Source organism: Notothenia rossii (genome assembly GCF_949606895.1).
Source record: "Notothenia rossii genome assembly, chromosome: 11".
NCBI classification, from domain to species: Eukaryota; Metazoa; Chordata; class Actinopteri; order Perciformes; family Nototheniidae; genus Notothenia; species Notothenia rossii.
Genome location: NC_136910.1, coordinates 42,338,279 through 42,358,549, shown reverse-complemented (window position 1 = coordinate 42,358,549; position 20,271 = coordinate 42,338,279). Strand labels below are relative to the sequence as shown.

The 20,271-nt window shown below is 39.0% G+C and overlaps 2 protein-coding genes across 11 annotated transcripts; both read right to left on the bottom strand.

Annotated features, from left to right (window-relative positions):
* Positions 1-1,235: 1,235 nt before the first annotated feature.
* On the bottom strand, positions 1,236-3,702 carry LOC307023763 (glycolipid transfer protein-like). The gene is made up of 5 exons (XM_079657306.1): positions 3,469-3,702; positions 2,999-3,057; positions 2,772-2,905; positions 2,528-2,678; positions 1,236-2,281 (listed from the first exon to the last, which is right to left on the bottom strand). Exons 1-5 carry the CDS (start codon positions 3,569-3,571, stop codon positions 2,099-2,101), a joined length of 630 nt encoding a protein of 209 aa, XP_079513432.1. The 5' UTR covers positions 3,572-3,702; the 3' UTR covers positions 1,236-2,098.
* Positions 3,703-3,765: 63 nt separating this feature from the next.
* Positions 3,766-20,162, bottom strand: git2b (G protein-coupled receptor kinase interacting ArfGAP 2b). 10 transcript variants are annotated; one of them, XM_079657298.1, is made up of 20 exons: positions 19,933-20,162; positions 19,245-19,378; positions 18,433-18,545; positions 17,100-17,205; positions 16,309-16,395; positions 16,088-16,227; positions 14,472-14,566; positions 14,335-14,380; positions 14,029-14,080; positions 13,568-13,640; positions 13,374-13,471; positions 13,151-13,262; positions 12,569-12,720; positions 12,333-12,485; positions 9,750-9,962; positions 9,503-9,592; positions 8,783-8,865; positions 7,764-7,916; positions 6,470-6,533; positions 3,766-6,197 (listed from the first exon to the last, which is right to left on the bottom strand). In XM_079657298.1, the coding sequence occupies exons 1-20, from the start codon at positions 19,982-19,984 to the stop codon at positions 5,988-5,990; spliced, it is 2,226 nt and encodes a 741-aa protein (XP_079513424.1). In that variant the 5' UTR covers positions 19,985-20,162; the 3' UTR covers positions 3,766-5,987. The 10 variants fall into 10 exon arrangements, with proteins under 10 accessions (XP_079513424.1, XP_079513430.1, XP_079513422.1 ...); XM_079657304.1 differs by having other exon boundaries at positions 14,029-14,077; positions 16,088-16,218; XM_079657296.1 differs by having other exon boundaries at positions 7,764-7,919; positions 19,933-20,161.
* Between the last annotated feature and the right edge of the window lie 109 nt (positions 20,163-20,271).

Genomic DNA, 20,271 nt, shown 5'->3' with positions numbered 1-20,271 from the left:
CATATATCTCATTTTTATTAATGTCTCCTTTCACTGCAGGATCTCAGGTTTTAATGGGATGTAAATCAATCCTTGGCTGAAAGATATTGGACTGGTTCCTCTATATACGAGTTTAAATAGCTAATTTTGTTATAGTGAATTACGTTAGTCGAGATGGATGGACATCGCTTGAGGCAGAAGACATTGAATACTTCAAAATACATATGTGGAAATGAAAATGTACAGGCCACCTCTAAAATTACATTTATGTATGAAAAACACATGATATCTCAAAGATGGATTCCACATTATGTAGAAATGGGCTTGCTGTTACCAAGCTTTTAAATTGCTAATCGTAGAAAGCGGTGTGCCTGCTCTTATTTTGCTTCATTTGTCTTCCTAAATTGGATTCTATAGCTGTAATTTGTTTTGGGTCACCATAGAAAAAAAAAAACATTCTAAGTAGACCATTATAAAACAAATACGCTGGATGTTGTGAATAATGGCATTAGGTGCACTGTTTGGAATGAATCTGCAATATTCAATTGATGACCTCATTGCAGATAACCTATTTCAGAGTTAAAGGTCAGTGGCTTTGTCATTGAGGCATTGTCATAAATGATTTCCTGTCTTTAGCCTATTGTGTCCTAGCTTAGCTTGGAGCTTTTCCGTCCTATCTGTGAGCCGGGACAGGCCAGGCCGCTGTGCTGATAAACCTTCAGGATTACAGACATGCTGCTCTTCCTCTCGCTCTGAGACGATTAGCTCAGGCTCCTCTGGGAGAGGAACCAGAGCCACATGGCCTCTGGGACACACTTCAGATAAGTAAGACTGGCCAGAGGAAAAGGCTGCTTGATGTGGGGGATTAGGAGACACAAAGAAGAGAGAGGATTTTACTCCAATTTACAGCGGATGTTTGAGTGTTCAAGATCATTTTGGTTTTTAAAAAAAAATCTGCAATCACCCTCAGAAATGTCTTTCAGAGAGCAAATCAATTTGTGGTCAACCAAAAGAGCTTTTGAAAATGCACAAATCCACTCTTGCAAAATTACAAACATAAATCAGAACTGCTGTTTAGAGTAATTTAAGATCTGCCTATGACTGGAACTGTATCTAAATTGCATATCAGTTTTTTTCCGCAGGAACATAATTAAAATATTGTATTAGCTGGAACACAGATGTCAAGTAAGTAAATATCGCCACCTAGAGAACAATTCATGAACTTTAAATGTGATGTTCATTAAGACACTTGGTAGTTACAATTATATTTTTATTTTAAGTCATACTTTAAAATCTTATGATTAAACACGTTTGATCATACTTCATTACCAGCCTGTGCATAGAGAAAATGCAGATATAATAAGTTATTAAAAATGTATGAAGTGATGTGCTGTCCGCTAACATGAATAATTTGGTTTGACATTTTAATGCTGATAAAAGAAGTCACATCAGATCTGACAAGGAGGAATAAAATAGGCCATAGAACCATAGATACAATACAAACAAAAGGTCTAACACACCTTCTATTGAACACAAACACACTCCGGTTAAGCCCTCTGATACAATTGTTCTGGCTCTGCTAAATTTAGCTTTGAAGGTAAAATGGAATTGCAAACATCTTTTTTGCTTAGCTTTAGATATGTTTGCAGTAACACCAAGGCACAAGTGGATTAATGCACTTCTGAAACAAGCTGTTTAATTTTAAACTACTTCAAGGGCTGCTTCAGGAGGTAGAAAACATTTGAAATGTAAGGTTTTAACATATATTGTGACGTGTAATAACAGTGTTTACAGACTTGTTAAATCTCTTTGTGGAATACATTATATTCCACCTGTTTTTGTCATAAATAAACACACAATAACATCCTTCTGCACAGTACGAGCTGCTGTAGAAAATCCTTAAATTATTTAAATCAAACAAATAACCCTTTGTTATGTTTTAAAATCTTAAGGCATTTTCATGATTTTAAGACCAAATATACCATGGTAATTTTAAAAAGGAATAATCAAAGTAATAATAAATACCACACTGACAGAAAGAAAAAGTAATTCAATTAAAAACAACTTTTAAAAACTGGATTCGTCTGACCCCTGAGAGGTGGACAGATGTCCCGGGACGTCACACAGTGTAGTCCAGCTCTGCTTTCAGATTGGTGTACATCTCGTAGATGGCATCTACAGTGGCAGTGTAATTCACCAGAAACTGACGCACATTTGCAAGACAGTCCTCCTCTTTCACTTCCTCTCCTTTTGACAGAGCCTTGAGGAAGTTTGACCTGTATGGAGCTGCATGTAATGCTACCTGCAACGGGAACAAATATCATTTAGGCTAACAGTAATGTAGAGGTAAATACAGGGTTATTATTACCAAGAATAAAATAATACTATAGCAAAGAATAAGATGGAAAATGATTGCAGAAACACATTATTTAATGCAACTCAGACAAGCAACAAAGCAGGATAATCTATGGTGTGGTCAGATTTTGTCCACTTTTCTAAAATATTTCCATAAAATATTAAGAAAAACATAAAGAGAAATGTTCCTCACATGGAAAATCTTTTGTACAATCCAGCCGTGGTATCTCTTCAGCGCCTGTTCATATGCTCTGGTGATATTAACCCGAATTAGGTTGGGGTTGTTCTCATCTCTTTCTCCATCTGCCAAACTCTGCAGCAGGATCTGTATGAAACGGAGACCCCTGCAGGAGAGACAAAGCATACCTTTGTTTTAGTTCAGCAGCTGAATATTCAACATACAGTATGACATAACATTAAGCTTATGGAGTGTTAACCTTTTCAGCCACATCAAAGCTAGTGTTGCTCCAACTTTAGGCCACTCTGCTGCATGGGCTTCTCGCTCTGCCTCCACAATGTCTTGCAGGGTGACGTACTTTGCAGGATCCTTCATGTAAACTGCTCTAATTTTCTGAAAAAGGCACATTGGGGTTGAGTTGGCACGTTACATATTTGTGACAGTGCTATGAAAACACACCAGAGTCCTAATAGATCTGTATCTTACCGTTATGTTGCCATTAATGTCTGATTTGATGACTGAAAATACGTTTGATCCCAAGCAGTCTGAAAGAGACAGACATTTGAGAGCAAAGCAATAAAATATGAATGACTTCATCACACAAGTCCCTGGCACAGAGGGGAGGATGAATACAGATCAGCCTTGACGTGAATACACACAGAGGGAGGAAAATACAGTGAATGCATAGTCTCTAGTTAAAAGGCACAATGAGGCCAATGTTTGCTCTGCTCAGTGTGTAAACAAAGAGTTTCTCTAGGTTAAACAGCTGGGTCCGACCCCTCACCGTGACCCAGCAGCAGCTCCACTTCTGGTATGTGTAAAATAACTACGATTTGACGGGTCACTTGAACGTGTCATGGGGAACAAGTCAGCCTTCTATGAACCGTGACTGCGATAACATCAACAGTCGCCTCCAACACTAAAGTTTTATCGAGTTCAAGTGGGGGTATACTCACCAAAAAATGAAGGAATATGAGACACAGCCTCCAAAAACAACTTTGTGTCTATCGCCTTGTCAGGAGGCAGGTCTTTGAATTGGTTATCCAGTAGAAGAGCCATGGTCTTGCCGTGTGAAAGCGGTAGCAGCGAGCAGCTTTCGGCTGAAAGAACCCGGAACTCTTGTGAGGTTGGTGTGGTGGGGGAGCGCCGTCAGCCCCTATCGCTTTCCTGCTCCTCCAACAGGTGGGACTTTATACATGGGCGTGTTAATACCGCTGTTTGTTCATCGCACAAGTACACACACGACAATGAGATATTTGAAGTATGAATTATACTTTATTAAACCTAAGGCAGGAATAGTTTTCAACCACAGAGGTAGTGGCAGGCTAGAAGTTACAGGATATCAAATGTCAGGGTTGAAACCAGGGGTGGAAAGTAACTGAAAACATTTGTATTTTAGCTTTTGACAAATGTACTTTAAAAAATATATTTTGTAATCTTAAAATGTTTTTTTTTTATATAGCCTAGAGAAGGATTTTTCTTATTTAGTAATCCCTTGGATTAATAATTGGTTGGAACAAATACACAATATATGGAAGCCCATTGCTGCCAGTGAGAGCAGGCACCAATGAACTTCAATATTTTTTTATTAAAAAAAATATATCTTGCAAGTCATTATGATGATTGACATCCTCAAAATAATTACTTGGTATCTCAAAGAAGATATTTTTGATATAGTACGTCATTATTTCAGGAAGTTTATCATTAAAATGACTTGCAGGAACTGTCAAGACTGCAAATCTTTCAACAGGAAATAAGACGTTCTTCTTTTACAAACGAAAGCTGGACTATTAAGGAATAAAATGCACACTTCAGCAGTTCATTACACTCAGGGGTTTTTCCAAAGAGAACTTGGTCTGGTATGACCACTAGTTTATAGTGGCTACAGTTGGATAACTTTAAATAGACGTTGAAGCATAATGGACTGAGTTACTGGAATGTTACATCGTTTTGCATTAAGAACATCTGTCCACATGTATAATTAATTGTTAGAAAATAACAATACTTTTGCATGGTCAAAATATCCTGAAAAAAAGATGCAGACATTTTTTAGTTACAAAACAAGCTCGTAAGCAAACCAACGGTTTTGGTCCAAAACAAAAAATTACTCTAAAAATAAAATGATATACTTTAATGGTGTAATCATCATTTTAATAATCCTTTTTTTGAGTCTTAAACCTCTTCTCCATCCAGGCAACCTATTGAGAAAGCTTTTCTACAGATACTTGAGTAATATTTAATTGTCGTTGTTGCACACGCGTGCAGTGTTTTCTGGTTAGCTTTACACCCCTGGTTGAGACTGATCTGGCTCACAACAACAAGTGAAACATAAGACCCAAGTTCTACTCTAACTTTAAGGGCACATTAACTTCAGTGATTGTAAACCATAGCTGTACGCATGTGACCACAGGTAGCATTGAACACACTGGAGTTAGAGCACCACACCAAATAGACAGAGATCACAGGTTGCCCATAACTCACTGCCAGCTGAGACGTCCCAAACCTCAGAACAAAAGTTAGTCTGCGAGGAGCATCATGTTAAACAAATCTTATGAAAATAAACATTAATATTTTCTTAGAGGTATGACACACAGTTCATAAATAGAATAGCATTTGGGTTATTTTGATAAAGAATTACATAGATACATACATCTTATATATTTGCATAATGCTATTAAAATTGATTCAAAATGGGTTTCACAGGGGCCATCGAGGCCATCTCTGTGACAACTGCGCCCACAGACACACACTCTCTCTCTCTCTCTCTCTCTCTCTCTCACACTCACACATACATACACACACACACACACACACACACACACACACACACACACACAACATCAGAAGTATGGCTGTAACATTATAACTCCAATAACTACTGTCACTTTGCTGAATCCCCTGCTGGAGCTGCTGGATGGAATGAAGGTTTGCACACCATTTGTACTGCTGGCCTTACATGGTGCTCTATGCACTGAAGCTACTTTCATAATCACCAAACAAACATTTGAACTCTAAGCAAGTGGCATCACAATGGTTCAAGACTAAAATACTGTCATTGCATCTTAAAAACATTTCAAATAAAAAAAGGAAAATAAACAGATGACAATGGTGTAGATAAAAGGTGTATCTATATAATGACCTCTATGTGGAAAGTACAATGTAGAAGGCTTGTTGTTCTTTGTTTATATACACACAACATTGCACTTTTGGATTTTGTGTGGATTAAACTGTTATCTCTTTGTGAGGTTAGGAGGAGTAACAGATTTGTTTGTTTACTCTGTATTACCATGATACAAAAACATCAAAATAATGTTTAGATTGGTCTGTTACATGGGGCATCTTGTTTTTTTTTAAGGAATGTACGTAAATAATTGCCGACTAATTAGAAAAAATTGTGTTAACACTGATTAAACAAAAATTAGCGGCATCTAAATCAACTATTTTGGGTGCATCAGGAATGTCTTTGGATTTTTAGTTAGTTATTGTTTTCTTTGGTTGTCACAGTGACAAGTTGCTTGGCAGCTTTGGCAATGTCATAGGCGCACTGGATGACCTGCTGAGTGACCAGCTGGATGTCCGACGGGCAGGGGTTGTGCTCTGCGGCCTTCTGGCACTCTCCGTGCAGTCGGCTGGCGCTGGACGTGAGGAGATACAGAGACCCTCGAACCGTGTCCGAGGACGGCCTCTGTGAGGGGGAAGGAGCGATGATGGAGACTTGATAAGATCACAACCACCATAAATAAAACCTCATTGTAGTCAGCAGGCTGTGTGTGTCAGTAAACATAAAGCAAAGTAATCTGATTAACTGTACATATATAACTAAGTCATGCAATGAACAGGTCCTACCTTGTCTAGACAAGTCATTAAAAAGGTTCCCTTTGGCTGTTTTCAAAGAAAAAATAAATCCCTTAATTGCTCGGGGGATGGATTTGAAGCTGTGGGTCAGAGTCATCTTACCTTGGGAAACAGGGCGGCCATCTCTTTCACAGCCACGCAGATCTTTTCTGAACAAGGCAGGAAGCTGAGGGAGATAAAGACAAAAGGCTGATCCACCACTCCTGTGCCATTTATAGATACAACAATGCTCAACAGCTAACATTACGAGAAAGAGCAGCCTGAGGCAAGATTCCCCTGCCAACAGTAAGCACTATTTAGAAATACAGCAGACTGCACAATTTCCATCAAATTTGAGATGTTTGCACAAACTTATAACAATAATGACTGCTTTTTGCACAGCTCTGTAAACATTCAAAATGTCTGACACACTGCCCATCTACTGTATTTGATTATGAGCTGACATATAGCTTGGATGATATGTGTCACCAAAGCAACAACAACAAAAAAAGAGCAAATACAACACTGGGCTAGCAAAGGCTTCAAAGTAAACAGCTGTCATCAACATCATGACTTGTACTCAAAGTGAAAGCGGTTTCATTTGCCCGGAGAGACCAAAGCTCTAACAGAAGGAGCCTAGAATCACACTGAAAGCCGACATTAGGCCCCTGACTCCTTGGGAAAAGCACTTACTGTTGTTTCATTTATTACTATAGTATGTGTGCACATTAGGGCCACTAATAGAGATCAAATTGAAATGATGTTTTTGCCAGGAACCACTTTCTTTGAATTTTAACCCTTGAGAATATCTCTTAAATAGTTTAGATTAAAAAAAAATGAAAGTGAAGAAAAACTAGGATCGGGTAAAATGGACAACATCCAATATCTCACAACATCATGATAAAAACCAGGAAAATATTAACAGTAAATTGTTACTGTAAACAGACACGGATGAATAAAGAAAACCAGTTTTACTACACTAACTTGCTGTGGATTTGGCCGGTCACAGGGGAATAGATGGTCATGTGGTGTTTCCTGTCAGCTGCATTTCAAGAGCCACGGTTTACCCCCAGCAGACACAGTTTTCAAGACAGAGGCTACGCTATAAAAAGGCTAAAATTACTGAGAGCTGCTGGTTTACTATAACTATAAAAATTGCCATTAAATCAGATGTTAATAAGTCACTGGTTAGCTGGCTATTATAATCCAAACCCATCATAGTTCTGGGCCCTGGGGTGAACTATTGAGAACAGCTGACCTAGAAGCAGCTTAAAGAGAATGAAATACTATTTACTATTGACAGGCAGAATGACAGAAATACAGCCATTAAAAAAACATAAAGTCTATGCTTTTATTACAGCACGTAAATGAATAAGAAGGTTTGTTTTTGAATAGTTTTCTATTAGTCATAAACTACCTTTCATGCTTGGTCTCCTGGGCGGCTCTCAGCAGCTCCTGAATGTTCTTGGTGATCTGCTCCGTCTTACAGATGACGTCCTCTGTGCACGGCAGGGTGCCATCGTCCTCACCCTCCTCTCCATGTGCCACTGATTCAGAGGATGGAAGAGGGCTGCTGCAAATAAAAACAAAGAATGGCTTTTATCCTGAGGGTGCCAAAAACAAAGTCTAAGCACAGAGGGGACGGTGCTTTCTCTGCTGCCGCCCCTAAACTGTGGAACGACCTTCCCTTGTTAATCAGACAGGCTCCCACACTGTCTGTTTTTAAATCCCGTCTTAAAACCCACCTCTTTTCCTTAGCATTCGTAAACAAGTAGATTGTTGCTTTTATTTGCTTTCAGTGGTCTATTGTTTGTACTATATGGCTGTTTTTTATTTTTTAATTATTACATTTATTCTGGTTTGTTTTGTGTTTGTATCTTTTATTTTAAATGTATTTTTTTTATGTTTTGTGAGCTTATCTCTCTGTACAGCACTTTGGTCTGAAGGTTTTAAAGTGCTATATAAATAAAGTTGGATTGGATTGGATTATCACAGCTGACATACAGACAAAGTTTATATAATGTATCTTGACAAGCCATCACAATTTGGGGTTTATAAGGGGCTGAATGAACCAAACTCTTGTGAAAAACCAAAACTGCACAAAAACTATTTAATAGTAATCAACATAAAATGAGCTTTTAATGTACTCCAGTCGGTATTCAAGAACAAGCTTCATCCATATAGCTACTCAACCAGTAGGCAATAGAGATGACTGTTCAAATCGAGGCCTCTTTTCAAACATCTGTCAAACCTAATATTAGTCTAGCTTCCTCCTCTTTCTTTGTGTGACCTTTAATTTTGAATAGCACTGCTACGATGATGTCACCATTCCCAGAACCTGGATTTCTATTGTGTTGAAAATGTATAAATTGGTTCAAACCATCACAGAGAAAACATTTGGACAGTTGTGTATAAAGTTAAAACAAATGTTCTCACCCAGCCTCCTCCATTTCGGAGTGGTTGGGTGTAGTGTCGTAATCGTTCTCCAGCATCATACTCTGTCCTTCCAGACTGCAGCCCTATAGAGACGTCAATAAATGTAAACATAAATTAACATCAATCAAATACATTAAACACTTGCATAACAAAAAACATATTGCCAGGGCAAGTGTAGGCACATAGAAATTGGAATCATGCACTTCTGACAGTTCACACCATCAGAGATTCGGTTTCAAAGCTGATGAAGAGAAACACACAGGAAATGTAAACCAGGTCATTGCAGTGTCATACAGCTCATTCTGCAGTGGATGCGATTAGTAGAGGCGAAGAAATCCTGATGTAAACTGTGGGTGCTCTTACCAGTGTCAATGACTCATAAGCACATTGTGATGAGGCATTTTATTTGACTCATTGATATAGGACTCTGCTGTCTGACCATCCAAACAGCTTCCTTTGGTCCAACATCTCATTATCACCTGTGATGTTTACATTAGCCAAAGCAGCTCTGGTTAAGGTTCTTTGTGGAAGCAAAGTTGTTCAGATAACTGAACTGAAGCAGAGGCACTGTGGTGCATGCATGCAGGCAGGCCATACTGATCAAAAGCAGTTCAAAGACACAGGTCAAGAGGAGAGAGAAGGCTGTGGGGTCAAGCAGGGGGACAGCGTGCACCGTCCCCCGGGGCTGCCTCTGAGCCGAGGGGAACTTCAGTACTTAACCCTTCGAGATCGCTCGTCCCACGACCAGGACAGGGAAGAGGGGAAGGTAGGGAGGGAGGAAGCAGCCGTCCCCAAAGGACCCCTCCCAATCTAGAAAGGGGTCAAACCAAGTTGAGCATACTCTAAAATGAGATGCAATGAATGAATGAATGATTGAATGAAAAACCATCACCAGCCCCAAGCCAGGCATCATGATTATTGTCTCGTGATGACAATCCAGCGGGAACATGAGTGCTTCTGAGCTTACGTTGGTAGGGAAGGGTTGTAAAACGACTCCGTCCTCATGCCGAGCCGCCTCCACTCGGTGGGGGCACTGCCTCGGGGAAGAGCCGGTCTCATACATGGACATGGCGCGGCCGCCGCGGGGCGGGTGTCGACCTAAGGGCCCCTGTAGGTGTTGTTGTTGTCCGCTGGGGGGTTGCCATCGCAGTGTTGTGTTTTCAGTCTGCAGGGAGTTCAGCTGCAGGGAACAAAACATCCTTCAAGTCAGCTCTAGCTGGGGGATGATCTCCTTACAAAAGCTTTGCCACACATTAATAATAGAGTAAAACACACACTTGCCTCAGGGAGAGAAACACTTTAACACTTTATCACTTTATCCACGCCCAGTTCACCGTCACCTCTGTTTTGGTTTTGGGTTTCTCACGTTAAAAGGTTTGTTTCTTGAGAAGCGAAATGCTGACACTGTGTGTTTATATGAGACACTGACACCCTTATTTACATTAGCAGGCCTCGAAAGAGCAATGGGAAACATGACTTTCTCCTTAGTGTTATGCAAGTCAACAAATGAACAACATACTGTACAAAACATTAAATAAGGGATTTTAGAAGCTTATTAGTTTACAAGTAAGGAGATATCTTGCAGTTCCACTGTTTCAGCAATTACGTTTTGGTAATGAAGATAAGGGACCGAAATGGAAAGTCACTTTTGTCAAATAGAAGCAGTATTGTTATGAAGTAAATAAAGCAGCAGTGGGAGGAGGTACATCGTGTTAACACTGTCTCTCAGCCAAGTGAAGGCAGAAAGAAGCTGGGCTCTGGAGAGCTGTGATGCATATAAGAAAACCAGACTGAATGCTGCCATCTACCAACATGGGTCAGTGAGTCACAAACCTCGTCGTCTTTCTTTATATACTATTTTCTAAGCATGCCCCCAAGATGATACACTTGGCAACATGATCAGGTGTTAGTGGTGACAACTGAGGACAGGCAGACATACATTCATTCATAAGGTGAGTTAGATAAGATATTATTTGAACATGTCAAGGTCAGAGTAATCAACATGTATTTGGTTGAGAGGGTATTACCCTATTTACACTTATTTACTTAGAACTGAGTGTAGAAAAAAAACACTTTAAACAATCAAGACAGATTAAAATATGATTGCCAAATCTCAAAAATGTCTCTCCCCAAAAACAGATAGATTTTGTAGAAATATGTTAGCAAAGAAATAAGTAAGAATAGTCATAAAACAGTCCACAGCAGGGTCGGTGTATTTAAGATTAGGGTTAGTAACAGGAAATTGTTTCTTGACCCAGATACTGCTTTTGATTTGAGATATCACTCAGTATTGGATCGAGGGCAGAACTCTTAACAAAGTAGGATATTCTTTCAAACTTTAGCAAGTAACACTGAATAAAACATGCTTGTATAAATAACGCTGAGGCCAAGTGGGGCTTTTTGAAGTTCTAAGAAATAAGGAACTGAACGATGAAATGTGACTAGAATAAACCTACAGCAGAGAGATTGGCTTTGTGCTGCCAATGGTGCTGCAGGCCTTCTGGAGGTGTGAGAGGGAGTGAGGAGTTGATAACTCGCCCACACTCAAACTCTAATCACTGCAACATTTAGGTTGTTTTTGGATGGTGGCGACTGCATGATCGTTCTGAATCATCATTTCCTCTATGGTAACTATTTGTTGATTTGTACATGAGTAGTGAATCCTCCATCTATTTTAGACCACAAAGAACTATCAAATCAGATCTTGTTTGACTTTTCACTGAGCAGCATAGCAGAGGAAGTCTGGTGATTGTTAATTATTACCACAGGAATTCTACCCCACCCAGAATCATAGCAGACATTTTCTCTGTAGCACTAGCACTGAAGACATTTCAATATTTCCGTATGACCTTTTTATGGCATCTTTATCAAATACGTATACTTTGCAACTCAAAATGTATCCACTGTAGAACTCTATAGGGTAGAGGCAATGTCTGACACATGGAAACAGGCATGACCCGAACATATATTACTGATGTTTGTGGGTGAAATCAAATAACATCGCATTCGCAGCAGCTGGCCCAAGGCTCTGGAACACTCTGCCCCTCCATGTGAGGTCGGCCCAGACCCTAGGGGTTTTTAAATCTACTCTTAAGACACACTTCTTCTCCCTGGCCTTCTCGTCAGAGCGGAGCAGGACTCCTGACTTTTCCCTTTGTTTATTATATGTTGTGATTTATTGTGATTGTAGTAATGTGTTTTTATTACATGTACTGAACAGCACTTTGGCTCGACCAAAAATCGCTTTTAAATGTGCTTTATAAATAAAACTTGATTTGATTTGAACATAGATCAAGTTTTGCACACACAAACTAATATGTTAAATTGCTTAAGAGTAAAGAGAGGCTGCAACACCAGTATCAGAGAGGATGTAAATACCATACATCCAGTACAAAGTGACATCTAATTATGGCTATTGAAATATCAATGTGTACTACCATCGAATTAAAGAGGTGGAAATGAAACTATGAGGGCATGTAGAGTTTGCAACTGCAAAACCAAACTGATCTACAATAACCAGTTTGCTTATGAATGAGTGTAATTGACGAACCTTGCCCTGCATGCTCCGCAGCTCTTCACTGAGGTGACAGTTGACCTTGAGAAGCTGCTGTATTTTGGCTTCCGATGCAGTGAGGGCAGTCTTCACCTCCATGAATTCATGCACTGTGATTGGTCCATCGGAGAGGTCAGACGACTCTGAGCTCTGCAGCAGACAACATTTGTTGAGTTGAAATGTGAATACAATTATGTTTTTAAAATACGTGAACAGTCAATAAAAACATGAACCTTGGTCCTGCGGTCAGTGCTGCTGTCCCCACAGGTGGCCTCGTGCACTGGATCTTCATCTGATGCCACACTGTCGTAATCAGGCTGGTCATTATCCTGGCTGTCACTGTTATGGCGACTGTTTATTCCCTGAAGGATCAACTCCACGTTCTCTGAAGGCAGACCACCAGATCAAAGCATTAGAGATCAAACAGGCCCTGCAGGCTACAAGCAGCTGTATAAATCACAAAGCTAAAGGAACATATGTCTTTCCATTTACTGAATCTTTAGAACACCCTTGACTTTAAAGCAGTCTGTGATGTGTTTGCATTATTTACAGAATGCAGGAGTTTTAATTATAAAAAGCCCTGATCTGTTTTTGGCACAACATCCGTACATATGGTCCACATACTAATGTTGGCATATATAACTGGAACCCACTTTTATATGCAACTAATTGCAACTCTTTATTCTTAGTGTTTATTACTGTGTGTATGCTAGTGAATATATTCACTTCTATAAAAACCTTAATAAAAGAAAGCAAAAAGTATAATAGCAAGGAATTTCAAAGTTGGTTATAAAAAATAAACAGATAAATTGTACCTTTGGGACTGTCGCAGGAATTACCCCACTGCCGCCGTTTAGCATCAGTGAGAATATCAATAACCAGGGTGGCAAATTCATGAGCACTAAACCGTGCCAATTTTTGACGACCCTGAAAAAAACAAATGTATCAAAGCGTAGAATTAAAAATAAAGGCTGCACTGTTGAATCAAGTCTTCACATACACAAATAAACACAAGGCTACATTGGTGCCATGACTTGCCTGGTTCCTGGTGGATGAGTACTCTGGATTGACCGGAAGAAAAGGCACAACTGTGGTGTCTGTAACCAGTGTGCTGTGGTTCTGAGTGGCCAACCACACTGTACAAAATATAAATATATTTAAGATATACATTAAAAAAAACTGGGATACAAATAATGGTTATTTTATATTTGTTACACTTCTTGCAATTTCACCTGCATCCGTTTCTCTTCTGTCGACTTCATCGTAAACATCCATGGCAAGTTCCTCAAACTGATGGTTACTCAGCTGGAAACATAAAAGAAGAAGTTGTCACACGATTGAATAGAAAGAAATTCAGACCTTGCATCTGATTAACTAACTACTGGCTGCTAATTCTTAGGTTGTCCATTCCAACAACAATCTCTATGTTAATATGTAAATATCTCATTTCAGTTCTATTTACCACTGCAATCAACCCACTACCACACAGTATTCTACAATGTTACAATTATTTTATAAATACTGCTTACTTACTTATTTTCCATGAATGTGTAGGTCTGTACATTTAATTTTTATTTTACATACTATGTGCATGCCTTTTCTCATCTAATAGTGTGTTATTTTTATTTGTATTCTCCATCTATACTGCTTTAACAATGTACATTTCCCCTCTGTGGGAATTCTGATATCTTACCGACTGGAGCTTCTTCTTTGCAGCTTTTGCAAACTCTGACAAGTCCAGGCTGCTTTGGGCAGAAAGAAATATTCCAATCAACTTTTTTTGCTAACAAAATTCCACACAAACAGGCAAACAGAAACGCATTGGAACAGCATACTTACTCATTTCTAATCCATCATAAGAATGCAGCATTGGACAAATAAGTATGAATTAGCCCAAGAAAAACCTTTAGCATAGACAAGCAGCCAGAAGCTTGTCAGAGTTTTCCTTTTTTTGGTGTTTTTTTTAATAAATATCAACAACTTAAAACATAGCTATTACCTGTCTGCCATCTGTGGAATGATGAAGTGTTGCCCATTTCTGTGATCTACAATGAAAAGATAAAAACAGAATATCATTATAAAAAACCCATCAGCTCTCAAACGCCATGCAGCAGCAGCAGCAGTTAGGCTCCTTACCTGGTCTTCTCCCACAGAGGTAAAATGTTAAGCGGTCAGTGAGTTCGTACTGTATCTCCACCAGCCTCTCTGCCAGATCCTGATGCCCAGCTTGTCTGCACACATTAGGAATTAAAAGGTCATGATTCAGAAATATGGCTCTGTGCTAAGGCTACAGAATGCCTCAGGTAGGTATTTCCAGATTTTGTGGAAACATAGTTAAAAAACACAGTACATTTCTAATAGGGTAAAACTCTGGTAATGTGTAACGTAATAAGCATACAACTGAAATAGGTGTGGTGTGATAACTGGCCATTCTTAAACACAAAGCCTCTCTTATCCCAGAAAAAGTATGACATAAGTGTCTTACTTTGATTTTTAAGTTAAACAAGGCAATGTTTCTGGATCTTTTCTTTCTTCATATATTGTTTTCCTATCTATTCTTTATTTCTTGGAGTTTTTGCAATCTTTAACAAGTCCTCTAGAACAACTTTGCTTGAGATTTTGTCTTGCCTCAGTTAGTCATACTCTAATTGAATTACTCAGACGCTGACGGAAAGCCACTGCGTCTAATGTTCAATGTCGTGCAAGGCATGCAAATACTTTAGCCATTTTAGCTGGAGATGGTTTCTCACTATTTTGTTCCTACTAGTTTCTACCCATTTTGGTTGACCTTCTGTCTCTTCCTGTGTACGTTATTTCCTCATACCACCTGTATATATAAATAGCCCACATTTCACACACACTTTGTGTCTGTTTACCATGCAACTGCATTCAATCTCCAAAAGGATGTGTATCATTTCCTGCCACTAGTGAGCTGGGCTGAGCCTGTGAGAGCAGTGCTTGCAGTCACACTTAAGGTTAGTGATGCAGCAGCAACAGTGAAAACTTCAACGTGTTTTTTTTTCATACACTGTGAGACACAAGCACTGTGGCCTGTGAACACGCTTCAATGCTTTAAAACAGGGGTGTCCAAACTTTTTTCACTGAGGGCCACATACAGAAAGATATTCGAAGGGCTGGGCCACTCGCTAGAAGTGAGGTTTATTGCCTCATAAGTGAAGTTATAAGTTAGCAAAATCAATCAATTGTAAGTCAATTATGCTTGATACAAAAGCCTACATGACAGCTTTCCATAGGGTTTCATTTATTTTGTTAGCAGCTCATTCTTTAAAACAGAAGCCTTAGATTGCTTATCATAAGAGGAAATAGGAAGGTTATATGTCAAGGTTGTTATGTAAATAAGTTATTGGGCTTTTATCTTATCAACTTAGATTTGTTAGAACATATTTTCAACTTTAATTGACTGAAAGTGGGCTTATTAACACATGAACACTACTGTTTAATATATGTTTACAGATATGTTTAAGAAGTACAATACAAGACAAGCTCAAGCTTAATTTACTGAGGGCCGATTTAAAATGGCCCGCGGGCCGCATTTGGCCCCCGGGCCGTAGTTTGTACACCCCTGCTTTAAAATGATAGGTTCAATTTTTTCAACTCTAAAATGATAATGATCAGTAATATTACATTGTGTTGTTACAGAGTTCCCACTGCTCGTACTTAATAAACATTGTTTAGAACAATAAAGTAAGAGATAAGCCTGTGGTTAATTAAAAACATTGGCCTCGTTTTACCTTGCATAATCAATGGGGGTCTTTCCACTGGAGTCCAGAGCCCCCGGATCAGCTCCATAAACTGCCAACAGTTCTGCTTGTAACATTTGTCCTGCTTTTGCTGCTATGTGTAGTGGAGTGTTGCCTTTCTCCTGTTCCCCCAAAAAAACAACACAATGATGAAGCATTAGCAGAATGTCAATGTTTACCAAATGTGGTTTTGGTTTTTCTGCAACACTTACTGGGTGGAAGAAGTTGGCCTGTGCTCCCAGAGATAAGAGTCTCAGGCAGGTCTCCAGGTTTCCAGTCCGAACACTGGAGTGCAGTTGCTGAAAGGAGATCGACAACACGTTTGTTTTATCCTGATTGTAAAGTGCATCTGCACAGTGCTGGCTTCAATAGATGCACAATCCCAAAACTGAGTGACATGAAATTATCCTGCTGGAAGTAGTTTGACTAAACAGTGATTTAACTGCAAGTGAAGTAAACACAGGGAACATGTTTTAAAAAAGGTGTGGAGAAAAGAACATGTATCCTTCTAATGCAAAGACCTAGATGCACTTTTCTCTTTTTAAATAACAAGATTCAAGAATTCAGCTTGATCTGGAATTATTTGTAAGAAATAATACAGAATTCAGATCACAAATACAATTGGAGATTGAAATAGAGGGAGCTCTCGCAAGACTTGAGGTTGGACAGTTAGGATTTACTATATACAGAGGCAAAGTCTGTAAATAAACATGGCAGTATGTAATAGAAGCACTGAATGCTCAAAGCTAATCTATAAATGGGACAAACCATTCTGAAATGTAAAGGAAGTGGTCACATATATCATAGACCAAAAATCTAAAAGCACTTGCTGTGCAATGGGGAAGTACGAGTGCAACTTGAAGTGTTTAGCATTATTTTGCCAAAGCACCATTGGTTGCTCTAGCTTATTCCCATGGGACCAATTTTGGTTATTATTGCATCTAAAAAAGAAGAAAGGATTTTGAGAAGTCAACAGTAAACCAAAAATATATACATTTCTCACCTTGCTGAGGTCTTTTGCAGTAACACTGTCATCCTCCCGACAAGGCATGCGATGGACATACACCAACATCTGATATTTGCCCTTGATGAACTCCGTCTTGTTGGGACTGGAAACAACAAAAGATGCTTGGATCAACAATTAAAAATCCAACCACCATTGCTATGTTCAAGTGACAAGCATAAATCAATTGCAGGACAAACAACCAACTAAACATATGCTGCTGAGGACCTGATTTCTAATATTTAAAATCACACGCACACAACACCTGCAAATCCAATATACAGTTTTTGATGGCAGGAAGGCAATTACTCAAATTAGTAGACCTAATCCACAATAACATTACGCAGGATTCTGGATATCTTTGTATCTCCATTTCAGATCACCCTACTAATGTTAGCATTTGGGTTGTACATTGTTGAGGACATTCACAATTAAACTCAATATCTCCTATTACTCATGTGACCAAATGTGTCTCTGTTGATACCTTTACAGACACAAGTACAGTATACTAAATTGGTGGGGAAGAAAAAAACAAATGCTAGATGTCCAAATATCAATAGTAGAATGCTTCCTTGTTTTGCAAATGAAGGAAGTTAAAGAAGCTGCTGGCTCTGTGTTTGACCAGTCAGCAACTTGCACAACTGCCTTGATAGTTCTAGTACAATAACAGTTTTTTTTTTACATGAGCCAAATGTAGTCATAGTTCCAATGGACGAGACCGAGGTTTGTTCCTGAATCCATCAAAAAGCAGTAGTAGAAACACCCAATAAGACTAAGATTGAGTATAACTGCCTCCTGTTTGGTGCAATGCGTACTCTGTTTTTGTCTGTTGATTGAAAGAGTTTGCTCTGAGTGTGAGGGATAGACTCAGCATGGCTGTGTTTATATGTGACTGACTGTTTATCTTTACTCCACCAGCCAGACATTGGACCAACAGTGTTTATATCTGGCAGTGGATCAGGGTCACTCACTTCTCACATTTTGTTTTTCTTAGATAAAGAAAAAGCTGTATACAAGAGTTCACTTTCTTGCATAATCAACAAATTAATCCCATATAGTTAACATGAATAGGATATTGTTCTTGCATTAAACTGGACATATATTCATTTTTGTATATTCCCATATGCATGTTAAATAATAATAAAGTCATGCCAACTTGAAGTTACTTGGGACTGACTGGCCGTGAGTCATGTCCGTCACAAAAGGCCAATTATGCATGTTCACTGACCTTAAATATGAAAATCAATGTTGCCAATAAAGCTTTTTATCAAAAAGGGCAAACAAGCATATCAAAATCAGCACTGATGCATCAAAAATCCTTAAAAGCACTTACTGAACTCTGTCCTGGGGGTTGGCTTTGCGCTTCCCACTCACAGAAGAAGAAGGGTCCAGAAGGCTATGCTCCCATATGGAATTAGCCCCATTACCATACAGTGTCTGGACCATCTAAAACATGAAAGCACAAAACAGTTTACCTGAATGCATCAACATCTACAAAGCGCCTAAAACACAAATACAGTTTATCAACTGTGATATCACACCCAGGGATTTATTGAGTTTGTTTAAAAGAAAGCATCAGTAGAAACTGCACATAAATGTTTTTTTTTGCAATTTTTTATTGTTGTCTTTTGCCAATTCATCTGTAAAGAATATTGAAGACAATTTATTTTATGAATTTATTCTATAAGCAATTGTGTTTGCTTATAGAAGTGTACTGAAACTGGACTTTGATGTCTTAATTTATCCCATGTAATATTATTAAGGTATATTGTACTCATACCATGCAGCCCTGAACAAACATAGTAATGTAATACTAATGTACTAAAAATACAGTACTAAAAATGCAGTAAGATAGCATAACAATACAATCCCATACACAAATTAATAGTAATTTAAGTTAAGGTAAAGGAACAGGTGGAAAATACAAAACACAAAAGAATGGAAAGTCAACATAAAACCTGAAGGACACTCAAGGTCCTGAGAAAACTTGTGAGAGACAGAGGAGTAACATGACGTTGTCTTCTAGTCATTTGATGGTGTGTCTGACTGTGCAGCCATTTTATTATCTATTCCACTTGGGATAAATAGATTATCTCCCATAATTGCATCTATGTGTTGGTGTATGTGGGGAGCCAATCTCCTCACCTGTAACTGCGACGATGGCCATGGAGAATGAGTCAGATGTCGGACCTGAGAGCTGTGTCGCCCCAGTCCTCGATGGATGCTGCAGCACTCATCGCAGATCAACACACCCCTGTTCACAGAGGCCCAGCGTGGCTCTAGAAATAAATAAAAAGAGGTACAAATGTTAACCTACCAGTCTAACGTAGATGGTCCATAATGTTATCTAACTTCAAACTGGAACATGTATGGTAGTTTATACATTCAAGCCAGACGATGATATAAGCTAACTGACAGCAACACATAAACTCTTGCCTCCCAATATCTTCGGCACATCCAAAATCACAATCATAATTGCAACCAGGTGTGGGTCTGCTAGCTTCTTTATAATCAACGTGTAAGTATTAGCGAGTTAGCTTAATAAGCTAATTTATCTGCTCAAGCTAACCCAACGTTTGACTGCTTTAAACCATTCAAGCATAGTTTCAGCAGACAACTTAATGTGATTACACAGACAAAAAAAACATACAGGACATATGTCTACAACCGTATTTACGAAAATAGCATTTAAAAACGTCACAATTAACCGAGTGGCTAATTGCTAATCAGTTATCAGCGTTAACTAGGTTAGCTAACTGTACGTAGTTGAGTTGTACTAAGGGCTAGCTGGTTAGCTAGGAGGCAGCTAAAGCTAGCTTGTTTGACATCATACCCGGAGCACTGCAATCAGCGCAGACCTCTCTGCTTCGCACTCGCTTTGACATCCCTTGATAGAAATCCTGAGGGTCCAGGCAAGACAAATATTTGAAAGTTAACGTTACAATCCAGCTAGACACAGATGAAACGGGATAGCCCGCCCTAGGAGATTGTATTGACCGTTTGTAGCAGGCAAAGCTACTGTGATCGTTTGCCTCCCCCCTACTGTTGAACAAAGCAGTGTCCTATTCCAATACTTGCACAGCCTCTCAGTGCCTCCTTGTCTGCTTCCTTGTCTGCTTCCTTGTCAGCCTCCTTCTTTCCTTCCCCTTGATGTGTACCCTATGCAACTATA